Below are 26,609 nucleotides of genomic sequence, written 5' to 3' on the forward strand. Positions count from 1 at the left end.
TATTCCCATGCCACTGTATATATTACCTATTATGTATTTTGTATCAAGTACTATGTATTATCCATTAATCATTGTGCATTGCCTTTTATGTATTATTTATGTATAATAATCTGTACTGTTCGAACTCTCTACAAGAGGAATACAGAATATACACATATAGGGACTGGATCTCAATGAGAGTATAGGGGCTGGATCTCAAAGAGCGTATAGGGGAGGGATCTCAATGGGCGTATAGGGGCTGGATCTCAGTAGGCGTATAGGGGCTGGATCTCAGTGGGCGTATAGGGGCTGGATCTCAGTGGGCGTATAGGGGCTGGATCTCAGTGGGCGTATAGGGGCTGGATCTCAGTGGGCGTATAGGGGCTGGATCTCAATGGGCGTATAGGGGCTGGATCGTGTGTTGTTGGATCGAACCCCTTCTGCGGGTCCATTGGGCTATTTCTCGACCCATCCAGTGCCACACTAGTAGTATATATGGCATGTGCAGTGGTGTCTGTTAAAAAGTGCAGATAAATGATCACTTGCTACTAAGTGAAAAATGTAGCGGATTTCCTCTGATGATCTATTGTACTAATTTGAAAGTTATTCCTAAAACAAAACCGTAATTTTAACATTTATTTTCTCTTCTTTATACATACATATAAACAGTTACAGTCTTAGCACATTGTACTCAAACATGAAGTTCTTCAAAATAGACAAATACAAATGAAGAGTTCAGGCGCAAAACGCGATATATCCATTTTTTGATTTTCAGTAAAAATGGGTTTTTTAATTGGCGTATATCGCGTTTTGATAAAAAAAACAAAAAAACCCAATACAATTTCATAAGGATCAATCGCGTTTTGCAGCAAAACAGCGGGCCTACGATTAGCCCTTACTGACATACAATAATGGCTTTAACTAAAAACTAGATACAAAATGGTTTATATCGCGTTTTGCGCCTGAACTCTTCAAATGTTACTAATAATTACTGCACTAAACTCAGATGATTCGAAGATGAATATTAATATTATAACCAATACCTTTCTGTATAAAATAAAGATTGGAAATGAGTAAATGTATATTTTGGGCAATTGAAACTATGTCACGAATGTTTTGGAAGAGTATCCATGCAAATAAGTCGCTCTGAAGAATTTGTAATTCTTGGCCTTCCAAATATGTAACAACAGACGCAGTATTTCAAATGTCATATTTATAAATGCAAAGTGCAAAATTCAAGTATCAATTTCACACATTGTAAAAAGGAAATTCACCTTAGATATCCAATAGAACAACCAGCCAACCATCGAAAAACAACATCCACTTGTTTACAAATAAATGGGTGATGTACCTAATAATAATAGTAATGATATAAATAAACGAATAAACAAATAAATCGTGTAATAATTACAACAAAATAACATCTTCAAAAGTTGAATCAACCCAGTTTCCAATACTAAAATTAATGCGTGATCAACCCAGTTTCCAATATTCATAACAGTGCGTCAATAACCCAGTTTCCAGTACCCCTTATAATGCGTAATCAACCCAGATTCCAGTACTCCTAATAGTGCGTGATCAACCCAGTTTCCAGTACCCAAATCGGTTCATCATCAATCCAGTGTCCAATACCCCACCGGTGTGAGATAAATCCAGCGTCCAGTACGTCCACCGGTGTGTGATCAATCCAGCGTCCAGTCTTTAAAACAATGCATGATCAACTCGGCTTCCAGAATTTCAACCTCGACGATTACTTCAGCTGCCATGCCTGCCACGTGTAGGAGAACTGGAACATAGGCGAGTGTGTTCGATTGAGCAGATTCATGATCTGACAGTACCGACATTCCTGCTGCACTATTCCTGGAAGGTCCACGTGGAACTGGAACTGGATGTGTTTGAAGTACTGAGCCAGTTCCTCAGCAATGATTAACTCCAGCAGTTCATACTCACAACCCTCGCAGTTTATCGCCAACAGATCAAGTGGCTTTTGTTGTACTCCCAAACTATTAAAGAACTCTTTGGCATCTCGTATGATCACCGTTTCTTTTTTCGCATCTTTCGTTTGGGAGTTTGGGTTATTCTTAAACAAGGAAGTCGCATCTCCAGCAATACGGTCAAACGTGAGATTTCTGTTTTCTTTTCCTAATCCAAAGTTATAGATAGTTACTTTAGGATTTGATGAAAATTTCTTTTTCAGTACGTTAAAGTATTTTGGTACTGGTTCTAGCACTGTGAAGTAAGAGTTTGCCAGATTAATGTACCTGCCTGCGTCGACCCCCGTGTACCCACCGACCTCCACGATCCGACTGTCCGCTCGTAGGTACGAATGTTTCGTCCATCTGTCAGACTCCATCTTACCAGAGTTCACTCGACGCTGTTCTTCACGAATCTGTGCAAAATTACCAGCACATCGTTTGCTCTTGGATGCTTCGTCCTTGGTAAACTCTACACCTAGAATAAACACACAGTGTATAATACAATAAACACATAGATACTTCACAGTAAACTGTACACCTAGAATAAACACACAGTGTATAGTACAATAAGCACATAGACACTTCACAGTAAACTGTACACCTAGAATAAACACACAGTGTATAGTACAATAAGCACATAGACACTTCACAGTAAACTCTACACCTAGAATAAACACACAGTGTATAGTACAATAAGTACATAGACACTTCACAGTAAACTGTACACCTAGAATAAACACACAGTGTATAGTACAATAAGCACATAGACACTTCACAGTAAACTCTACACCTAGAATAAACATACACACACACGCACACACACACACACACACACACACACATTTCATAGTAAACACACACACTCACACACACACGCACACACACACACACACACACACACACACACACACACACACACACAGTTAACTATAGGGTGTATACTACCAAATCAAATCCCACAGACGACAATAGTATCATATGTGGCTAAAACTCCTACCTGCAGCGTATCAATCAACATAAACACCACGGATATAAATACTACCACCCCTCACACTTAAAGTGAATCAGAAAAAATTGGGGGTCAAGTTGCTCGTTTCTTTATCTCTATACCTATAATAATCAGACAGTTGATAGTAATCTCTATCTCTATACCTACAATAAATGGACAGTCAGTTGATAGTAATCTCTATCTCTATACCTAGAATAAACAGACAGACAGTTGACAGTAATCTCTGTATCTCGAATAAACAGACAGTCAGTTCATAGTAATATCTATACCTAGAATAAACAGACAGTTAGTTCATATTATTCTCTATACCTAGAATAAACAGACAGACAGTTGATAGTAATCTCTATCTCTATACCTAGATTAAACAGACAGTCAGTTGATAGTAATCTCTATCTCTATACCTAGAATAAACAGACAGTCAGTTGATAGTAATCTCTATCTCTATACCTAGAATAAATAGTCAGTCAGTTGATAGTAATCTCTATCTCTATACCTACAATAAACAGACAGTCAGTTGATAGTAATCTCTATCTCTATACCTAGAATAAACAGACAGTCAGTTGATAGTAATATCTATACCTAGAATAAACAGACAGTTAGTTCATAATATTCTCTATACCTACAATAAACAGCCAGTTGATAGTAATCTCTATACCTAGAATAAACAGACAGTCGGCTGATAGTAATCTATATCTCTATACATAAAATAAACAGACAGTCAGTTGATAGTAATCTCTATCTCTGTACCTAAAATAAAAAGAGTCAGTTCATAGTGATCTCTATCTCTATACCTAGAATAATCAGTCAGTTGATAGTGATCTCTATCTCTATATCTCGAATAAACAGACAGTCAGTTGATAGTAATCTCTATCCCTAGAATACACAGACAGTCAGTTGATAGTAATCTCTATCCATAGAATAAACAGACAGTCAGTTGATAGTAATCTCTCTCTCTATACCTAGAATAAACATACAGTCAGTTGATAGTAATCTCTATCTCTCTACCTAGAATAAACAGAGTCGGTTGATAGTAATCTCTATATTTATACCTAGAATAATCAGACAGTCAGTTCACAGTAATCTCTATCTCTATACCTAGAATAAACAGTCAGTCAGTTGATAGTAATCTCTCTCTCTCTCTCTCTCTCTCTCTCTCTCTCTCTCTCTCTCTCTCTCTCTCTCTCTCTATATCTATATATATATATATATATATATATATATATATATACCTAGAATAAACAGACAGTCAGTTGATAGTAATCTCTATCTCTGTATCTAGAATAAACAGACAGTCAATTGATAGTAATATCAATCTCTATACCTAGAATAATCAGACTGTGAGTTCATAGTAATCTCTATCTCTATATCTAGAATAATCAGACTGTGAGTTCATAGTAATCTCTATCTCTATATCTAGAATAATCAGATAGTCAGTTGATAGTAATCTCTATCTCTATACCTAGAATAATCAGACAGTTGATAGTAATCTCTATCTCTATACCTAGAATAGTCAGACAGTCAGTTCATAGTAATCTCTATCTCTATACCTAGAATAATCAGACAGTCAGTTCATAGTAATCTCTATCTCTATACCTAGAATAATCAGACTGTCAGTTGATAGTAATCTCTATCTCTATTCCCAGGATAATCAGACAGTCAGTTGATAGTAATCTCTAGGGAAACATGATCTAAAAATCAACTGATCTTGAAATGATGTCTTTCTGGGGCAGATCCAGGATTTAATCAAAGGGAGTAGTTTCTGAATGGGATATGTCCACATTTTGGGCATGGTTTGTTAGCAATGGGTACCCAGGCTTAGTGAGGTCTTTACATGATGAGTGTAGGTACAGTTTATGGGGAGGTACCCATGCAAAATTGACCCTTAAGGATCATTTTGGGGTCAATAAAGGTCATTTAGGGTCATATTAGGAAAACGTAAGTTTATTACATTTACGCTTTTCATAAATTTGATTATAATGGATCATTATATATTACAATTTACATGCAAACTATAAGGAAACATGATCTAAAAATCAACTGATCTCGAAATTATGTGTTTACTGTCTATAACATATGTTTAGAAATAATTAATGGTAGCTTTATTAGAAATGGGTACCCATGCTTATTGCTGTTTATACAGAGTAAGGTTTATGGTGAGGGTAGGTATGCACGCAAAATTTACTTGTATTGTGATCTGTTTTAAAAGGACATTCCTGAGCTTGCTGAGTAAGATGTTTTTGACTAATAAAATATTTCTACGATTGAACTTACATATTAAATATTACAATGTGCTATCCCGTCCGTGGGATGGTGCATATAAAAGATCCCTGGCTACTAATGGAAAAATGTAGCGGATTTCCTATCTAATGTAATCATATCTGTGAAGAGTGAACCTTATGTTGCATATTTGTAAAAAGCCCTACCCTCAAAATAGTGAAAAATGTAAAAACTTAATGTACCCTAATTTGACCCTAAATGACCTTAAATGACCCCCAAAATGACCTTTAAACGCCACTGTTACCCTCATCATAAACCGCCCCATCCTCACCATAAACCATACCCTGCACAGACCACAGAAAGCATTGGTACCCATTTCTAAAAAACCATGCCCCAAAATGTGGATGTAACATTTTCCCTTTCGTTAAATTATGGATCTGCCCCTGAAATTTCAATCAGGAAGCACCCCTACTAGATGTGTAATGGATACATCTATCAACCAAAGTCATACTATGAACATTATTGATGAATATTATTGGAAAGAATTAAAAGAAATCAATGATTTGTGTCATTTACAACATATTATATATTCAGAAACAATGACCTTCATTTGACCTTGAAAATGTAGATCAAATTCACCAATTATGAAAGTCCAGAAAATCAAAATGGCACGTTTGGATATTAAGCATGAGAATTGTTTTTTTGTTTTTTTAAAGAGTTTAATCTCCCCTATAACAGAAATTTGGAGCCTGTCCCGTGGACTGTTGCTTTTGGGTAGCAGCAGATCGAACACAAACTGTTTTTGACATACCATTAAAAGTATGCAAATTCCGAATTAGCGTACAGGTTTAGACAAGTAAGAGTTGCAGATCTGAAATCTACAAATATTTTTACATAATAATCAATGTTCAAACCTTCCTGACTCTCCGACATAGACCTGGCTCCTGGACTATATGTCACTGATGTGACGTTTTCTAATCTCCGTTGATAAAGCAGGTACATACCTACATCATAACAGCCCATTACTGGTCGTTATGTACATACCTACACCATAACAGCCCACTACTGGTCGTTATGTCCATACCTACATCATATCAGCCCACTATTGGTCGCTTCGTTGCACCATGGTCGTTATGTACATACCTACATCATAACAGCCGACTACTGGTTGCTTCGTAGCACCATGGTCGTTATGTCCATACCTACATCATATCAGCCCACTATTGGTCGCTTCGTAGCACCATGGTTGTTATGTACATACCTATATCATAACAGCCCATTACTGGTCGTTTCGAAGCACCATGGTCGTTATGTACATACCTATATCATAACAGCCCACTACTGGTTGCTTCGTAGCACCATAGTCGTTATGTACATACCTATATGACAACAGCCCACAACTGGTCGTTATGTACATACCGTAATCATAACAGCCCACTACTGATCACTTCGTAGCACCATGGTCGTTATGTACATACCTATATCATAACAGCCCACTACTGGTCGCTTCGTAGCACCACGGTCGTTATGTACATACCTACATCATAACAGAAGACTACTGGTCGCTTCGTAGCACCATGGTCGTTATGTACATACCTATATCATAACAGCCCACTACTGGTTGCTTCGTAGCACCACGGTCGTTATGTACATACCTATATCATAACAGCCCACTACTGGTCGCTTCGTAGCATCACGGTCGTTATGTACATACCTATATCACAACAGCCCACTACTGGTCGCTTCGTAGCATCACGGTCGTTATGTACATACCTATATCATAACAGCCCACTACTGGTTGCTTCGTAGCATCACGGTCGTTATGTACATACCTATATCATAACAGCCCACTACTGGTCGCTTCGTAGCATCACGGTCGTTATGTACATACCTATATCATAACAGCCGACTACTGGTTGCTTCGTAGCACCATGGTCGTTATGTCCATACCTACATCATATCAGCCCACTATTGGTCGCTTCGTAGCACCATGGTTGTTATGTACATACCTATATCATAACAGCCCATTACTGGTCGTTTCGAAGCACCATGGTCGTTATGTACATACCTATATCATAACAGCCCACTACTGGTTGCTTCGTAGCACCATAGTCGTTATGTACATACCTATATGACAACAGCCCACAACTGGTCGTTATGTATATACCGTAATCATAACAGCCCACTACTGATCACTTCGTAGCACCATGGTCGTTATGTACATACCTATATCATAACAGCCCACTACTGGTCGCTTCGTAGCACCACGGTCGTTATGTACATACCTACATCATAACAGAAGACTACTGGTCGCTTCGTAGCACCATGGTCGTTATGTACATACCTATATCATAACAGCCCACTACTGGTTGCTTCGTAGCACCACGGTCGTTATGTACATACCTATATCATAACAGCCCACTACTGGTCGCTTCGTAGCATCACGGTCGTTATGTACATACCTATATCACAACAGCCCACTACTGGTTGATTCGTAGCATCACGGTCGTTATGTACATACCTATATCATAACAGCCCACTACTGGTTGCTTCGTAGCATCACGGTCGTTATGTACATACCTATATCATAACAGCCCACTACTGGTCGCTTCGTAGCATCACGGTCGTTATGTACATACCTATATCATAACAGCCGACTACTGGTTGCTTCGTAGCACCATGGTCGTTGTGTACATACCTACATCATAACAGCCCATTATGGTCGCTTCGTAGCACCAAGTTTGTTATGTACATACCTACATCATAACAGCCCACTACTGGTCGCCTCGTAGCACCACGGTCGTTATGTACATACCTATATGATAACAGCCCACTACTGGTCGCTTCGTAGCACCACGGTCGTTATGTACATACCTACATCATAACAGCCCACTACTGGTCGCTTCGTAGCACCACGGTCGTTATGTACGTACCTACATCATAATAGCCCACTACTGGTCGCTTCGTAGCACCATGGTCGTTATGTACGTACCTACATCATAATAGCCCACTACTGGTCGTTATGTACGTACCTACATCATAATAGCCCACTACTGGTCGTTATGTACGTACCTACATCATAATAGCCCACTACTGGTCGTTATGTACGTACCTACATCATAATAGCCCACTACTGGTCGCTTCGTAGCACCTCGGTCGTTATGTACGTACCTACATCATAAAAAAGCCCACTACTGGTCGTTGTGTACGTACCTACATCATAATAGCCCACTACTAGTCGTTATGTACGTACCTACATCATAATAGCCCACTACTGGTCGCTTCGTAGCACCACGGTCGTTATGTAGGTACCTACATCATAACAGCCCATTACTGGTCGCTTCGTAGCACCATGGTCGTTATGTACATACCTATATCATAAAAGCCCGCTACTGGTCGTTATGTATATACCTATATCATAACAGCCCACTACTGGTCGCTTCGTAGCACCATGGTCGTTATGAACATACCTATATCATAACAGCCCACTACTGGTCGTTATGTACATACCTATATCATAACAGCCCATTACTGGTCGCTTCGTACCACCATGGTCGTTATGTGCATACCTATATCATAACAGCCCACTACTGGTCGCTTCGTAGCACAATGGTCGTTATGTACATACCTATATCATAACAGGCCACTACTGGTCGCTTCGTAGTACCATGGTCGTTATGTACATACCTATATGATAACAGCCCACTACTGGTCGCTTCGTAGCACCATGTCGTTATGTACATACCTATATCATAACAGCCCACTACTGGTCGCTTCGTAGCACCACGGTCGTTATGTACGTACCTACATCATAACAGCCCATTACTGGACGCTTCGTAGCACCATGGTCGTTATGTACATACCTATATCATAACAGCCCATTACTGGTCGCTTGGTAGCACCATGGTCGTTATGTACATACCTATATTTCATAGGTATGTACATAACGTACATACCTATATCATAACAGTCCACTACTAGGCGATTCGTAGCACCATGGTCGTGATGTACATACCTATATTTCATAGGTATGTACATAACGTACATACCTATATCATAACAGTCCACTACTGGTCGCCTCGTAGCACCATGGTCGTTATGTACATATCTATATGATAACTGCCCACTACTGGTCGTTTTGTACATACCTATATCATAACAGCCCACTACTGATCACTTCGTAGCACCATAGTCGTTATGTACATACCTATATCATAACAGCCCACTACTGGTCGCTTCGTAGCACCATGGTCGTTATGTACATACCTATATGATAACAGCCCACTACTGGTCGCTTCGTAATACCATGGTCGTTCTTGGTACTCGCAGAATAGTGTTGGGTCTTGAAGAGGTCAGTGAGTGGCAGGGGTCGCGGAAGGATAAAGTATCCGAGCACCATTCCAAACGCAATGGCTGTGATGATGATGAAAGCCGGTAGTTGTCTACGTGCCATGGTCCTCTGAAGTAGAAATAGGAAAAACACTCGTTTATTATCATATATACATATATACATAGGCCTACCGTAGAAATAGTAAAAACACTTGTTTAAGATCATATATACATACCGTAGAAATAGCAAAAACACTCGTTTAATGTCATATGTGCATACAGTAGAAATAGGAAAAACACTCGTTGAATTTCATATTAGTACGGTTTCATATGTATTCCAGCTATATTTTTGTGCCAAAATGGATTTTATTGTGTTATTTTATTAATGTTGGTGTGCTGAGTTAAAAAAAAGTTGGATGCCATTTTTTCAAACACATCTTCAGCCACCATTTTGAAATTCAAAATAGCGGCCATTTTTGGAGAAAAAAAATTCTGGTATTAATTGAATGTATGAGTGCCTGAAACCATTTTTTCAAATTCTTTTGATCAATTTTGATGTAGAGGAGCCTCACCATAGAATGGACATTAGAAAAATTCATAATGGCGGCCATTTTGGATTTTTCGGGTATTAAATGATGTATGCGTGCCTAAAACCATTGTTAAAATTGACACAATTTTTTATCATTAATTTATACAAACAGTTGGGGGGTTTATATTGTAATAAGTTTTTGTTAAATTTGAAGCAAGCATTTTAACAGTGTAGGTCACAAACATACATGTGTAATACATATTAAATCGTACTATATTATCTATAAACTTAACATACACAGTTTATACATTTTGAGTTATCTTTTCAGTACATGAATCAAGGTTTGATCAGAATATTCCAATTCCAATCAATAAGCATTTAAGCCAGGGCCTACTGGTCACCTAGTCAGTGTCTTCTTGACTTGTCATATTGTAATCCACTGTGTTACCACAGTCAGTACATTTGCAAAGTGCTGTACATGGCAAGTTATTGTTCTGGCAGGAGCAGTTTTACTGGCACGTTTGCCACGGCACCCACACTTGACAAGTTCAACAACTGCCTGAGGTGCAGGTAGCTCAAGGCATTTCTTAGGGGAAATTGTCTCATCTGATGTTTTCTCCCATCCATTGTCAGTAGTACGGCCGTGTCTGTTTGTACCCGTTACCGATTAGCGATATGAGATTGGCTCTCTGAATGTGTGGTTTCAGTGCTCCAAGAGTGGCAACTTTACAGCTTCAAGGTTTTTGGATTTGAACAGTTCCCATCTCAGTTCCTTTACTGTGCTGCATTTGCTGTTCTTGGCATACACTGCAGACACAAAGCTTTCAAGTTCATTTGACATGCTGTACAAGTCGAAACCATCCTCACCGAATTGCCGGAAAACGTCAACTACTTCAGAACTGGATCCAAGGCTTAGATAGTGCTTTATCCACCTACTCTTGGATATACCGGCAAATTTTCCTCCCCAATTAGCACCAGTAAAAGCATGAAGGCCTAGTAGTCCTTTACTTCTCTCGCTTCCATCTGCTAAACATCTTGTCCGTATGTCAATTGTCCGTTTCGCTTTTCCTTTCCCAGTGATGAAATGAAGTTTGCCTGGAATGTTGTAAGTTGAAAACAAGTCCATTAAGAAAATCTGGCGAATACACATCTATATCCCGGATGTCTCCGTCAGTATTGGATGCATCAAGCACATGCTTTGGGATCAAGGTATCTGCTTCCTCGTGTGAGCGCTTACCAATATTGGGATCAAAGACATCTGGTTTGTTGGAATGCGTTGAGGTTCCACAGACAACAACTAAGTTCATGCTCTATCTGAATATTCGTGAAGTAGAGCTTTCCCCAAGTACTGTGTTAGTTGAGACTTTGTGTCAATGTGAAACAGCATTGTTTTGAGTGGTACTAATTTGATATTAGTTGAGTCCTTGATGTCAAACTTGACTGGGTCAACACCAGCAGACCTTTAGCCACGAGCTTTCAGTGAGTTGTCAATATATCTGTCAAAGATAACTCTTCCTTCCTTATACCCAGAAATAATTTTACGGATGCTTCGAACAAAGGCTTGTGCAAAATCGGAGCAATTTACCATCGATGGATCTTTCTTGATGGCTTGGACAACTGCCATTGCTTCAATAATGCACACATTGTATCGGCCCTCCACTCTGTTTCATGCATCGGTTATAACTAGATCCCCTCCAAATTCACTTGAAGGTTCCATTTTGTACTCTTCAGTAGCGTGGACAAAAGTAAAGTTTGTTTTATTTAACGACGCCGCTAGAGAACATTGATTTTTTATCTTATCATCGGCTATTGGACGTCAAACATATGGTCATTCTGACACTGTTTTTAGAGGAAACCCGCTGTCGCCACATAGGCTACTCTTTTTACGACAGGCAGCAAGGGATCTTTTATTTGCGCTTCCCACAGGCAGGATAGCACAAACCATGGCCTTTGTTGAACCAGTTATGGATCACTGGTCGGTGCAAGTGGTTTACACCTACCCATTGAGCCTTGCGGAGCACTCACTCAGGGTTTGGAGTCGGTATCTGGATTAAAAATCCCATGCCTCGACTGGGATCCGAACCCAGTACCTACCAGCCTGTAGACCGATGGCCTGCCACGACGCCACCGAGGCCGGTAGCGTGGACAAAGTCACTCTTGTCAGCTGGGATGAGAAGAAGACCATCTGAGGAGAAGAGTGACCTGGGGATAACGGAAAACTCATATTTTCCAACAGACTCACTTAGAGACTGTATCATACTAGGGCGTGATTACTGAACTACAAGAAATCTTGCCAACATTTGTCGATCTCTTAACTTGACTAGTTTATTACCGACTTTGCAACTTGTCTTCTTCTGACACGTACTGGATGTCTTCAGCTTCATTTTTGTTTTACCGGATCCCATATTGACTTATCGGCTATAGATGCCACTAATCTCTCTGACACAAACTCTACATATGTCTTTGTACCTTTGTCATCTCTGAGGATAACGACTTCTTTGGCAGTTTCTGGAACCTCCATATTAGATGCTATGTTCATAAGCTTCGTGGCCTTATACAAGAAGGGGTTTCCACCACAATGTTTAACAGTGCCCTCCTTGATTATGGCTGAATTGTTGAACATGCGAACTGGTATTGAACCACTTAGTTGATAATGCTCCTTGGTTGTTGAATGGTCACCGTCAGTGCAATAACCATCTTGGAATTCTTCAATGATACTGATTAGCTCAGGAGCAATCAAGAAGAATCTACCGAGTGCATCTTCATTCTAAGTAATTCCAGTAATTCCTCCTGCAACCTCGAGTTCTCTGATAAGTTGTTCCAATGTTTGATCCACGAACAGATTTGTGAATGGGATGCCTGATTTAGTCACCATGAAATCCCCACTTTTCAGAGCTTTCCAGGTTTCTTGATCAGCAACTGCATTTGGGCAAGATAGACTGGCACAAGCCGAGCATATTTGTAGAGATCATGAGCAAAGTAGTACTTCACTTGCTCCTCAAGAGCACCAAGATGAAGCTCCCACTCTCCATGTCTGCTCGCTCGAATCAGGTGAAGTAAACTCTCTATCTGCTTCATATAACTCCTGAGAAATTGTGTTATCTCTCCAATGTCTTGGTCAAGTGTGGCATGAAACTGGTCTTTTGTTACGTTTTTGTTACATAATCGAACGCAAAATGCAGTAGAACATGCTTTAAAAATGTCAAAATAAAGGCCAATATTTATTCAAAATGGCCACCAATTATATATATTTATAACAAATAATTAAGAATAATGATTTTATGAATGTTCCCTATGATCAAAATTACATCAAAAAACAGTTCTCTGTAGTCAGTAAGTTAAGGTATTTTCCCCTAAAATAATAAAATGGCGGCCATTATAGACTGTGTTGAGCGAAGTTTATATCAAAAAGGATATTCAACAAATGACCATATATTCACATTACATATTTTGATAGATATTTTAAAAACACAAAAACAGTTATTCAGCACTTTTGTCGATTTCCAGAAAGCTTTTGATATGGTATCTCGTACACACTTATGGCATAAGATACTGGATTATAGCATAAACTGTAAATTTTAAAAAATTATGTACCAAATGTATCAAGACATACAATCATTAATATATGCAAACAATGAGAAATCTTCATTATTTCCATGAAATAACAGTGTCGGTCAGGGTGAAAATATATCCCCAGTCTTAATTTCCTTATATCTAAATGACGTAGAAAAATATTTAATGAATCTTGGATGTAAAGGAGTTGCTTACTTTATGCAGATGATACTGCTATACTAGCTACCAATGCCGCTGATTTACAACACACACTAAACATATTCGATCAGTACTGTAACAAAGGGAAACTAAAGATAAATATCTCAAAAACTAAAATTTTAAATTCAATGGAAATGCCAGAGATTATAAAAATACTTTCGAAATTGGAAAATATGTTTTTAGCAAATTAAATGATTTTAAAACGACCAAGGCCCAATTAAAACAACAAGCAACTGAAGCTATGTATTTCGTATTGGCAGAACAGAACAGAACTTTATTACACTCAGGCCGTTCCACAACGAAGTCTAAAATATAACTATAACTGGTGACTGCCTTAATCACGTAGGATTGCGGGATCTATAACTGGTGACTGCCTTAATCACGTAGGATTGCGGGATCTATAACTGGTGACTGCCTTAATCACGTAGGATTGCGGGATCTATAACTGGCGACTGCCTTAATCACGTAGGATTGCGGGATCTATAACTGGCGACTGCCTTAATCACGTAGGATTGCGGGATCTATAACTGGTTACTGCCTTAATCACGTAGGATTGTGGGATCTATAACTGGTTACTGCCTTAATCACGTAGGATTGCGGGATCTATAACTGGTTACTGCCTTAATCACGTAGGATTGCGGGATATATAGCTGGTTACTGACTTAAGCACATACACATACTATTACAGCATTTATGAACAAATATAGGGGTGGAACGTAGCCCAGTGGTAAAGCGCGCGGTTGGTCTAGAATCAATCCCCGTCGGTTGACCCACTGGGCTATTTGCCATTCCAGCCAGTGCACCATTACTGATGTATCAAAGGCCGTGGTATGTGCTATGCCTTGCAACTAGTGGGAAAAAATTGCGGGAAAAAAATTGCGGCTTTCCTTTCTAAGACTGTCAAAATTACCACATGGTTGACATCCAATAGCCGATGAATAATAAATAAATGTGCTCTAATGGTGTCGTTAAGCAAAACAAACTAACGTTTTATGAACAAACATCAGCAAATACATAAAAATTATAAACATTTTACTGTTAAACGTTGACCACATGACCAATTGTTACAAAACGACCCGTTCGCTACCTGACGAACAGAAACATCGCTAGTTCACTGCAACACCAACAGCCCTCTCAGCAAGCTATGTATTTTATTTACGTGACTATGACCTATTTACGGTTGATCGATCCAAACACACCTTGTTGCGTTTTAAAAAGAACAAGTTATACAAGTTATACAAGTTACTAGGCCTTCTCCATAATACATACATGTAACGATAGTAATATATTTATGCAGTTTAAATAAGAACAGAAATACATATTGAAAGAGAGAAAGAAAGAATGAAGAAAACGGAGAAAAGACGCAATAAAGTTCTCTATGTGTTCGATAATTAGACAGCGGGTTTGCTACAAAATCACCAAATACAAACAAGGCATCGCAATGACTACGTAATAGCTATTTTAAAAAGACGTCCATACATATTTACTAATTAAGGGAAACGTTTTGTTTCATTTATATACGTATGCTCATAAAATGCATTCACAGAATGTTTTTAAAATGGTTTTCGAAATGATATCCACAGCTACACGAGGAATCGGTGTTGTCCTAAATGATTTGCCCTGGAGTGTTCAGATTGGAAAGATCTGTGCCTTGCGTCCCATCTGGTAACGCACGCCAACGAACTGAACATTTAAACAGAAGTATTTTGTAGATGCTCTTACCAGTAAAACAGGAAGCTGGACTGTCTAGCTGGACCCCGGTATGACGACCGATCACCAAGCCTGCTCACACTGTCATGTCAGATACCCTGTGTCCTTCAGACTGGAACGTCACACACCAAACAGCATTTTACGGCAAACGCACCAAACCGTACCACAGGCTACTTACTAATCCTGCCTTTGGTGATAACCAAGGTGACGGGGTTTCATGTCATAAAACAGTACATGAACTTGACAGTAAATTTGATTTGAGGTCGGGACGTAGCCCAGTGGTAAAGCGCTCGCTGGATGCGAGGTATGTCCGGGATCGATCCCCGTCGGTCGGTTCATTGGATTATTTCTCGTTCCAGCCAGTGCACCACGACTGGTATATTAAAAGACGTAGTATCTGCTATTCTGTCTGTAGGATAGAGCATATAAAAGATTACTTGCTACTAAAGAAAAAATGTAGCGGGTTTCCTCTCAGACTGTCAAAATTACCAACTGTTTGACATTTAATAGCCAATGATTAATAAATGAATGTGCTCTAGTAGTGTCGTTAAAGAACACAAACTTTGTTTGAGGGTTTGCTCCAGCACAATGCAGCAGTCCCCCCTCCCCCCCCCCCCCCTTGCCTTGCATAATGGAAAATTATTATCTAGATCTATCTAACCCAAATCATGCCCAAAAAGCAGAAACAACCTGATTGAAATTTGTTGCACACTCATTGATGAGAACCTCATTGGTTATTTATGATTACACACACTTGTTGACACATGTACGTGCGTTATTTATGATTGCACACACTTGTTGACACATGTACGTGCGTTATTTATGATTACACACACTTGTTGACACATGTACGTGTGTTAACAATTTGAAGAATACGACTGGCTACTCCTATGTGATGACTGGTCACCAATACCATACATCCAATAAAAAAAACCCGTACGGTCGAAATCAATTACACTGTGACGTATAGTTAACCTGACAATAATGTGTCTGTGACGCGTAAGTTAGCTACAAATGAAAGGGCTGTAAATAACGTTTAGTGGAAAAAGATGTTAAAATTTGCTTAAAACCTGTCCTGCCATTGGTGGTCAATGCAAGACTGTGTTGAGATAAAATGTTCTTTCATCCGGCCACTAACATTAGCGTCACGATTTGGTGTTGGAATTAGGATAGTCATATTTCTTTGTTGTTGTTTTAACGGGGACAAAATTTGCTTAATTCCCGTTATGTGTGAAATGAGCAGCTTAATCCCATGTTTTCTGATTTAATTTAAGGGTGGACTGGTAGTATTTATAGCCATGGGGTATAAGTGCATTGATACGCTGCAGATAGGAGTTTTAGCCACATGTGTTACTATTGTCGTCTATAGGATTTGATTTGGTGGTATACACCCTGCACAGGCCGTACATACCACAGTGGCTACCCAGGACGTTCAAGTCGATTTACTTGACAGCAATATGTTTGAGAGGATTAAACCCCAATATATGACGATATCACACAGTTGGAAGATCACTCCAGTTGTTGGAAGACAGTCTTGGAGTGGAAAGGCGGTAGGTGGGTGGGAAACCTTTATTCATTCCAATCCGCAATTTCTTTTACACTCTTGGAAGACCTTGGAAGACAAACAACGGGGGGGGGGGGGGGGGGGGGGGGTGTAGATGTGAAGATCGGATAGCGACAGTGTAAAAATTCAAGTTTCAACATACCATGTAGGAAATTATTACATAATACAACTCTAATACTATCTGTTTAAATATTATAGTACATTGAGTATTTGATATTTTGAATATAAATTACACAAACTATATTTACAGTGAAGAGCATAAGTGTTTGATATTTTCAATATAAATTACACAAACTATATCTAGAGTGGAGAGCATTAAGTTTGATATTTACTATATAAATTACACAAACTATATCTAGAGTGGAGAGCATTAAGTTTGATATTTACTATATAAATTACACAAACTATATCTACAGTGGAGAGCGAACTCCGGATGCACGCAGTGTGTACTGTTTTGCCGAAATCAGTGTCCCGTGTGTAAATACAAACAGGTCAGGTCATATGGCTTTACGTGCACATTGAGAGCAAGCTGCTGTAGCGCACACCAAATACAAAGACGTACAACATTATAATTATACACATACAGGATGAGCCGAGGGCGTTTTATAGACGCAGCGAAATGAAAGCCAAGTTGAATAATTCACCAATATCTAACACTGCAAGTATCTCGTAAAATAACTGAAGATTACTTTAAGATTTTGTCATGCACATATGTTTTGGCTTTAGTCTTTTCTTTATGTTTTTGGGACGGGGTGGGGTTTGTTTGTTTGCTTTTTATTAGGTTGTTCTTTTTGGGGGGTTTCGTTGTTCTTTTAACTTTGGCAAAATTTGTTTAATTCCCGATATAATTATAATTGTGTTTGTTTAACATCTCTAGAGCACACTGATTTATTAATCATGGGCTATTGGATGTCAACCATTTGGTAGTTTTGACATTTAATCTTAGAGAGGAAACCGGATACATTTTTCCATTAGTAGCAAGGGATCTTTTATATGTACTATCACACAGACAGGATAGCACATACCACGACATTTGGTATACCAACCCCTGTTGTCCAGTTCTTTATTTTGGTTTAAACAAACAAATACACACACTAATTGTGGCCGGAGTGCACCCATTTTAGGTTACGAGGAACCTTTAATTGACTGTAATTACGACGACACTTGCCAAAACAGGCTATCGTAAGACAGTGACGTTCGTTTTCTCACCTAAAGTATCACCCACGCACACCGCTACATATACAAGTCGTAGAGCACTGGGAGACAGGGGTAATACCAATATGATTTTAATCGTTTGACGCAGGAATTAGAGTGAACTAACTTTCTTCTTGTTACGATTGGCCAGGGGGCTTGGCAGTGGGCGGAGTTAAAGGTATATATAGAATATCAGGTGACTACATTTTCAAGCTACTCTCGGCTTACTAAATTCCAAAACTATAATATATACGTAGCTCCTATATATACGTAGCTTCATTACTATTTCGGCGGACCGTTCAAAAATGCGCCTAACCTCCTTCTCAAAAATGCGCACCATTTCTCTTTGAACTCATCCTTAGGGACTCAAAATTCCATAGCATCAAACCACCCCTCCGCCTGTTACCGATCACGGTCAGACTGCAGGTGCTCCCTTGTACCTGCCAGTGCAGGCGGTCCACTCTTCACCCACCCCAACCCTTTCTTACCTTGGACGGAGGAACCGGCTGAGGCCGACACCTGCGCCCAGGACAGGCATGCGCTACAACAGCTTGCTCTGAATGTGCAGGTTAAACTATCTGACCTGACCTGACCTGACCTGACCTGACTACATTTTGATATCACGGTACCGGCTCCCACCCAGAGCGAGTTTTAACGACTCATTGGGTAGGTGTAAGGCTACTACACCCTTCTCTCCCACTAACCACTAACAATTAACAACTAACCCACTGTCCTAGACAAGCAGCCCAGATAGCCTAGTTGTGTGCCCAGAGCGAGTTTTAACGATTCATTGGGTAGGTATAAGGCCACTACACCCTTCTCTCCCACTAACCACTAAAAATTAACAACTAACCCATTGTCCTAGACAGACAGCCCAGATAGCCTAGTTGTGTGCCCAGAGCGAGTTTTAACGACTCATTGGGTAGGTGTAAGGCTACTACACCCTTCTCTCCCACTAACCACTAACAATTAACAACTAACCCATTGTCCTAGACAAGCAGCCCAGATAGCCTAGTTGTGTGCCCAGAGCGAGTTTTAACGACTCATTGGGTAGGTGTAAGGCTACTACACCCTTCTCTCCCACTAACCACTAACAATTAACAACTAACCCACTGTCCTAGACAAGCAGCCCAGATAGCCTAGTTGTGTGCCCAGAGCGAGTTTTAACGATTCATTGGGTAGGTGTAAGGCCACTACACCCTTCTCTCCCACTAACCACTAAAAATTAACAACTAACCCATTGTCCTAGACAGACAGCCCAGATAGCCTAGTTGTGTGCCCAGAGCGAGTTTTAACGATTCATTGGGTAGGTGTAAGGCTACTACACCCTTCTCTCCCACTAACCACTAACAATTAACAACTAACCCATTGTCCTAGACAAGCAGCCCAGATAGCCTAGTTGTGTGCCCAGAGCGAGTTTTAACGACTCATTGGGTAGGTGTAAGGCTACTACACCCTTCTCTCCCACTAACCACTAACAATTAACAACTAACCCACTGTCCTAGACAAGCAGCCCAGATAGCCTAGTTGTGTGCCCAGAGCGAGTTTTAACGATTCATTGGGTAGGTGTAAGGCCACTACACCCTTCTCTCCCACTAACCACTAAAAATTAACAACTAACCCATTGTCCTAGACAGACAGCCCAGATAGCCTAGTTGTGTGCCCAGAGCGAGTTTTAACGATTCATTGGGTAGGTGTAAGGCTACTACACCCTTCTCTCCCACTAACCACTAACAATTAACAACTAACCCATTGTCCTAGACAAGCAGCCCAGATAGCCTAGTTGTGTGCCCAGAGCGAGTTTTAACGATTCATTGGGTAGGTGTAAGGCCACTACACCCTTCTCTCCCACTAACCACTAAAAATTAACAACTAACCCATTGTCCTAGACAGACAGCCCAGATAGCCTAGTTTTGTGCCCAGAGCGAGTTTTAACGATTCATTGGGTAGGTGTAAGGCTACTACACCCTTCTCTCCCACTAACCACTAACAATTAACAACTAACCCATTGTCCTAGACAAGCAGCCCAGATAGCCTAGTTGTGTGCCCAGAGCGAATTTTAACGACTCATTGGGTAGGTGTAAGGCTACTACACCCTTCTCTCCCACTAACCACTAACAATTAACAACTAACCCATTGTCCTAGACAAGCAGCCCAGATAGCCTAGTTGTGTGCCCAGAGCGAGTTTTAACGACTCATTGGGTAGGTGTAAGGCTACTACACCCTTCTCTCCCACTAACCACTAACAATTAACAACTAACCCACTGTCCTAGACAAGCAGCCCAGATAGCCTAGTTGTGTGCCCAGAGCGAGTTTTAACGATTCATTGGGTAGGTGTAAGGCCACTACACCCTTCTCTCCCACTAACCACTAAAAATTAACAACTAACCCATTGTCCTAGACAGACAGCCCAGATAGCCTAGTTGTGTGCCCAGAGCGAGTTTTAACGATTCATTGGATAGGTGTAAGGCTACTACACCCTTCTCTCCCACTAACCACTAACAATTAACAACTAACCCATTGTCCTAGACAAGCAGCCCAGATAGCCTAGTTGTGTGCCCAGAGCGAGTTTTAACGATTCATTGGGTAGGTGTAAGGCCACTACACCCTTCTCTCCCACTAACCACTAACAATTAACAACTAACCCCTAGACAAGCAGCCCAGATCCTAGACAAGCAGCCCAGATAGCCTAGTTGTGTGCCCAGAGCGAGTTTTAACGATTCATTGGGTAGGTGTAAGGCTACTACACCCTTCTCTCCCACTAACCACTAACAATTAACAACTAACCCATTGTCCTAGACAAGCAGCCCAGATAGCCTAGTTGTGTGCCCAGAGCGAGTTTTAACGACTCATTGGGTAGGTGTAAGGCTACTACACCCTTCTCTCCCACTAACCACTAAAAATTAACAACTAACCCATTGTCCTAGACAGACAGCCCAGATAGCCTAGTTGTGTGCCCAGAGCGAGTTTTAACGATTCATTGGGTAGGTGTAAGGCTACTACACCCTTCTCTCCCACTAACTACTAACAATTAACAACTAACCCATTGTCCTAGACAAGCAGCCCAGATAGCCTAGTTGTGTGCCCAGAGCGAGTTTTAACGACTCATTGGGTAGGTGTAAGGCTACTACACCCTTCTCTCCCACTAACCACTAACAATTAACAACTAACCCACTGTCCTAGACAAGCAGCCCAGATAGCCTAGTTGTGTGCCCAGAGCGAGTTTTAACGATTCATTGGGTAGGTGTAAGGCCACTACACCCTTCTCTCCCACTAACCACTAAAAATTAACAACTAACCCATTGTCCTAGACAGACAGCCCAGATAGCCTAGTTGTGTGCCCAGAGCGAGTTTTAACGATTCATTGGGTAGGTGTAAGGCTACTACACCCTTCTCTCCCACTAACCACTAACAATTAACAACTAACCCATTGTCCTAGACAGACAGCCCAGATAGCCTAGTTGTGTGCCCAGGACAGCGTGCTTGAACCTTAATTGGATATAAGCACGAAAATAAGATGAAATGAAATATTGCGGTTCTTTGGCGAGGTTTAGATAACGATGTAACAGGCGAGCTTCAGCGGACCTCGCCAAATAACCACGATATCAAAACGTAGTAACCGGATATTTGTTTCAGCATGTAACCCTTTTCAAGTTATATTTTTATAATATGTTTCAGGCAAAAGCGGTATTGAAACTATAAATATAAATATTATTGTGTAGAAGCCACTGCCAGAAGTCGGATAATAGCAGGTGCCCGAAAGCATCGTGTGAATGGTATAGCCAGCCAAAACGTAGGTGTCTCCAAATTTTAAATACAATACTTTTGTAACCAGGGGTTATATGTATAATTTATAATAATAATAATTATCATATATTATAGTACGATCGCACTATTATGAATGCACCGTATTAAAGTCTGTATATTAATAAACATACATTTAACTTTATTACAGGTTTTACACTTTAATTATTAATTAAGTGTTGTGACTGGCTGCATCGTATTCGTAATGGTCTTGTCAGTTAATGGATTGGTCAGCTGTGTTACTATTTTGGGAAGTTGGGTGTTGTCAGTTACACGTGACATTAATGACAGGTTACGCTTGGCTGAAGACATTGACACATGACAGGTAGAAATAAATGCATGCTGGAAAAATCCCATGTTTTCCCCCGTCGAATTAACCACACCCTGGGCATTCTATCTCGACATTTCAAAGTACACACACGTACAAGAATATTTGTTAAAACTATTAACCGACTGCAAAGTCATTATATTGATATATAAAGTTATCACTCCTAGGCTGCTGTGGGTTCAACGTAAGCTGAAGCCAGATGTTTTTTGTTTTTTCCTGGAGGCAAGATAATAAATTCTGTAGGACTCGCATAGAAGTGTTGACTTGTTAGTTTACTTCCACCGAGTAAGGCTTACACTTTGATTACATTTCAAAGTCTGTTACACTTACAATTTTACGACATTATAGTTTTTGTATCTTTTTCTGTGAAAATAAACGCAAGTTTATGGGTTACCTAAAGATCTACATCGCTAGCTGCTAGTGACTGTGACGTCAGACGCTGTTCCAATGTAAACATTATTTGCAGGAAGCTACTTGCTTTTTTGTTTTAAAATGTCTAATTCAAAACGCTGGCTAGTTCCGAATGGGAACGAATAATGGAGAATTGTAACATAAAAGGTAATTTGACGTTGCAGGAAGTGTAAATGTTTATTTATGCAGTTCATCAATTATTGCTGTAAATGGATGTTTGGAAAAGGAGGAAACGACCGACATGTACCTGAAAATTGAGCAAATATTCAAACACGTAGCTCGCTCTCTCTCTCTCTCTCTCTCTCTCTCTCTCTCTCTCTCTCTCTCTCTCTCTCTCTCTGTGTGTGTGTGTGTGTGTGTATTTCGTATGTTCTTTAAATATTCTAAATGATTCTAAGGTTGTTCAACATTATAATAAAAGGCGGGTGTTAGTCCGATGTGTCGTGTGAAATACGTTTCATTGTCTTCTTATTATTTCGGCCGCTTGGTCCTGAACGAATGAAATAAATGTTTATTTAACGATGCACTCAACACATTTTATTTACGGTTATATGGCATCAGATATATGGTTAAGGACCACAGAGATATTGAGAGAGGAAACCCGCTGTCGCCATTTCATGGGATAATCTTTTCGATTAGCAGCAAGGGATCTTTTATATGCACCATTCCACAAACAGGATAGTACATACCACCGCCTTTGTTACACCAATTGTGGAGCACTGGCTTGGTCCTGAACGAAAACCGTGGCTACAACAATGGCTGAAATACCGTACACTGTATGGTAGTCCAAGATCGTCTGCAGTCTACTACATCAAATTGGGTTTTTTAATTAATTCATTTAGCCGACTACAGTCCAAGATCGTCTGCAGTCTACTACATCAAATTGGTTTTGTTAATTCATTAAGCCGACTACAGTCCAAGATCGTCTGCAGTCTACTACATCAAATTGATTTTGTTAATTAATTCATTAAGCCGACTACAGTCCAAGATCGTCTGCAGTCTACTACATCAAATTGGTTTTGTTAATTAATTCATTAAGCCGACTACAGTCCAAGATCGTCTGCAGTCTACTACATCAAATTGGTTTTGTTAATTAATTCATTAAGCCGACTACAGTCCAAGATCGTCTGCAGTCTACTACATCAAATTGGTTTTGTTAATTGTATGCCTACAAAATGTATATTTTTTGGCAAAAATAAAATGTGTGTTTATAAAAAAAAAAAATTAATTAATCCGACTACAGTTAAGCATTAAATTGTTTAATACATACAAATACAAATGTTGCAGATAAATACTGTATGACATTCCGCACAATAAATACTGTATGACATTCCGCACAATAAATAAAGTATGACATTCCGCACAATAAATACTGTATGACATTCCGCACAATAAAATCTTCCCATGTTGGATTTGTTGATACAACAAGCCGTAGTTTACACTACTCAACTTCCGCTAGGTATACCAAACATGTCATGAAAAAACAACGTGTACCATCTTAAGTGAAAAGGTTTATTTTGTTTGACGACAACACTAGAGCACATTGATTTATTAATCATCGGCTATTAGAAGGAAATGTTTTATTTAACGGCGCACTCAACACATTTTATTTACGGTTATACGGCGTCGGCGGCTGTTGGGTGTCAAACATTTGGTAATTTTTACATATTGTCTTAGAGAAGAAACTCGCTATATTTTTCCATTAATAGCAAGTGATCTTTTATATGCACCATCCCACAGACAGGATAGCACATAGTACAGCCTTTGACATACCAGTCGTGGTGCACTGGTTGGAAAAGGAAATGGCCTAATCGGCCCATCGACGTGGATCGATCTAAAACCGACCGCACATCAAGCGAGCGCTTTACCACTAGGCTACGTCCCGCCCGATTTTTAACAAAATAAATGTATTTGCTTTACTAGGCGTATATTCGTTGAAACACCGCTAGCGACAGTTGAGTAGATGGCTGTATGCATGTAAACACTTGCTTTACTAGGCGTATATTTGTTGGAACACCGCTAGCGACAGTTGAGTAGATGGCTGTATGCATGTAAACACTTGCTTTACTAGGCGTATATTTGTTGGAACACCGCTAGCGACAGTTGAGTAGATGGCTGTATTCATGTAAACACTTGCTTTACTAGGCGTATATTTGTTGGAACACCGCTAGCGACAGTTGAGTAGATGGCTGTATGCATGTAAACACTTGCTTTACTAGGCGTATATTTGTTGGAACACCGCTAGCGACAGTTGAGTAGATGGCTGTATGCATGTAAACACTTGCTTTACTAGGCGTATATTTGTTGGAACACCGCTAGCGACAGTTGAGTAGATGGCTGTATTCATGTAAACACTTGCTTTACTAGGCGTATATTTCTTAGAACACCGCTAGCGACAGTTGAGTAGATGGCTGTATGCATGTACACACTTGCTTTACTAGGCGTATATTTGTTGGAACACCGCTAGCGACAGTTGAGTAGATGGCTGTATTCATGTACACACTTGCTTTACTAGGCGTATATTTGTTGGAACACCGCTAGCGACAGTTGAGTAGATGGCTGTATTCATGTACACACTTGCTTTACTAGGCGTATATTTGTTGGAACACCGCTAGCGACAGTTGAGTAGATGGCTGTATTCATGTAAACACTTGCTTTACTAGGCGTATATTTGTTGGAACACCGCTAGCGACAGTTGAGTAGATGGCTGTATGCATGTACACACTTGCTTTACTAGGCGTATATTTGTTGGAACACCGCTAGCGACAGTTGAGTAGATGGCTGTATGCATGTAAACACTTGCTTTACTAGGCGTAAATTTGTTGGAACACCGCTAGCGACAGTTGAGTAGATGGCTGTATTCATGTACACACTTGCTTTACTAGGCGTATATTTGTTGGAACCCCGCTAGCGACAGTTGAGTAGATGGCTGTATTCATGTACACACTTGCTTTACTAGGCGTATATTTGTTGGAACCCCGCTAGCGACAGTTGAGTAGATGGCTGTATTCATGTACACACTTGCTTTACTAGGCGTATATTTGTTGGAACCCGCTAGCGACAGTTGAGTAGATGGCTGTATTCATGTACACACTTGCTTTACTAGGCGTATATTTGTTGGAACACCGCTAGCGACAGTTGAGTAGATGGCTGTATTCATGTAAACACTTGCTTTACTAGGCGTATATTTGTTGGAACACCGCTAGCGACAGTTGAGTAGATGGCTGTATTCATGTACACACTTGCTTTACTAGGCGTATATTTGTTGGAACACCGCTAGCGACAGTTGAGTAGATGGCTGTATTCATGTACACACTTGCTTTACTAGGCGTATATTTGTTGGAACACCGCTAGCGACAGTTGAGTAGATGGCTGTATGCATGTAAACACTTGCTTTACTAGGCGTATATTTGTTGGAACACCGCTAGCGAGAGTTGAGTAGATGGCTGTATTCATGTACACACTTGCTTTACTAGGCGTATATTTGTTGAAAGACCGCTAGCGACAGTTGAGTAGATGGCTGTATTCATGTAAACACTTGCTTTACTAGGCGTATATTTGTTGGAAGACCGCTAGCGACAGTTGAGTAGATGGCTGTATTCATGTAAACACTTGCTTTACTAGGCGTATATTTGTTAGAACACCGCTAGCGACAGTTGAGTAGATGGCTGTATTAATGTAAACACTTATGAAAATAGCCTTTAATGGAATGACTGGGTTGTATGACGGTACAATAACCAATGTACACGTATATCACACTCAGGGAACTTGGCATCTTCAACAAGATA

General features: G+C 40.0%; 1 protein-coding gene across 1 annotated transcript; it reads right to left on the reverse strand.

The window, feature by feature from the left end:
• Positions 1–827: 827 nt before the first annotated feature.
• LOC121378551 lies at positions 828–15,711 on the reverse strand. Its single transcript, XM_041506778.1, has 3 exons — positions 15,533–15,711; positions 9,448–9,640; positions 828–2,430 (listed from the first exon to the last, which is right to left on the reverse strand). The coding sequence occupies exons 2-3, from the start codon at positions 9,632–9,634 to the stop codon at positions 1,730–1,732; spliced, it is 888 nt and encodes a 295-aa protein (XP_041362712.1). The 5' UTR covers positions 9,635–9,640; positions 15,533–15,711; the 3' UTR covers positions 828–1,729.
• Between the last annotated feature and the right edge of the window lie 10,898 nt (positions 15,712–26,609).

Source organism: Gigantopelta aegis, chromosome 8 (assembly GCF_016097555.1).
Source record: "Gigantopelta aegis isolate Gae_Host chromosome 8, Gae_host_genome, whole genome shotgun sequence".
Classification (NCBI taxonomy): Eukaryota; Metazoa; Mollusca; class Gastropoda; order Neomphalida; family Peltospiridae; genus Gigantopelta; species Gigantopelta aegis.

Coding starts and splice junctions, on each gene's coding strand:
- LOC121378551 (XM_041506778.1), bottom strand. CDS start 9,634: ATGGCACGTAGACAACTACCGGCTTTCATCATCATCACAGCCATTGCG. Junction 2,431..9,447: donor AGTGGGCTGTTATCATATAG/GTATGTACATAA, acceptor TGTTTATTCTAG/GTGTAGAGTTTACCAAGGAC.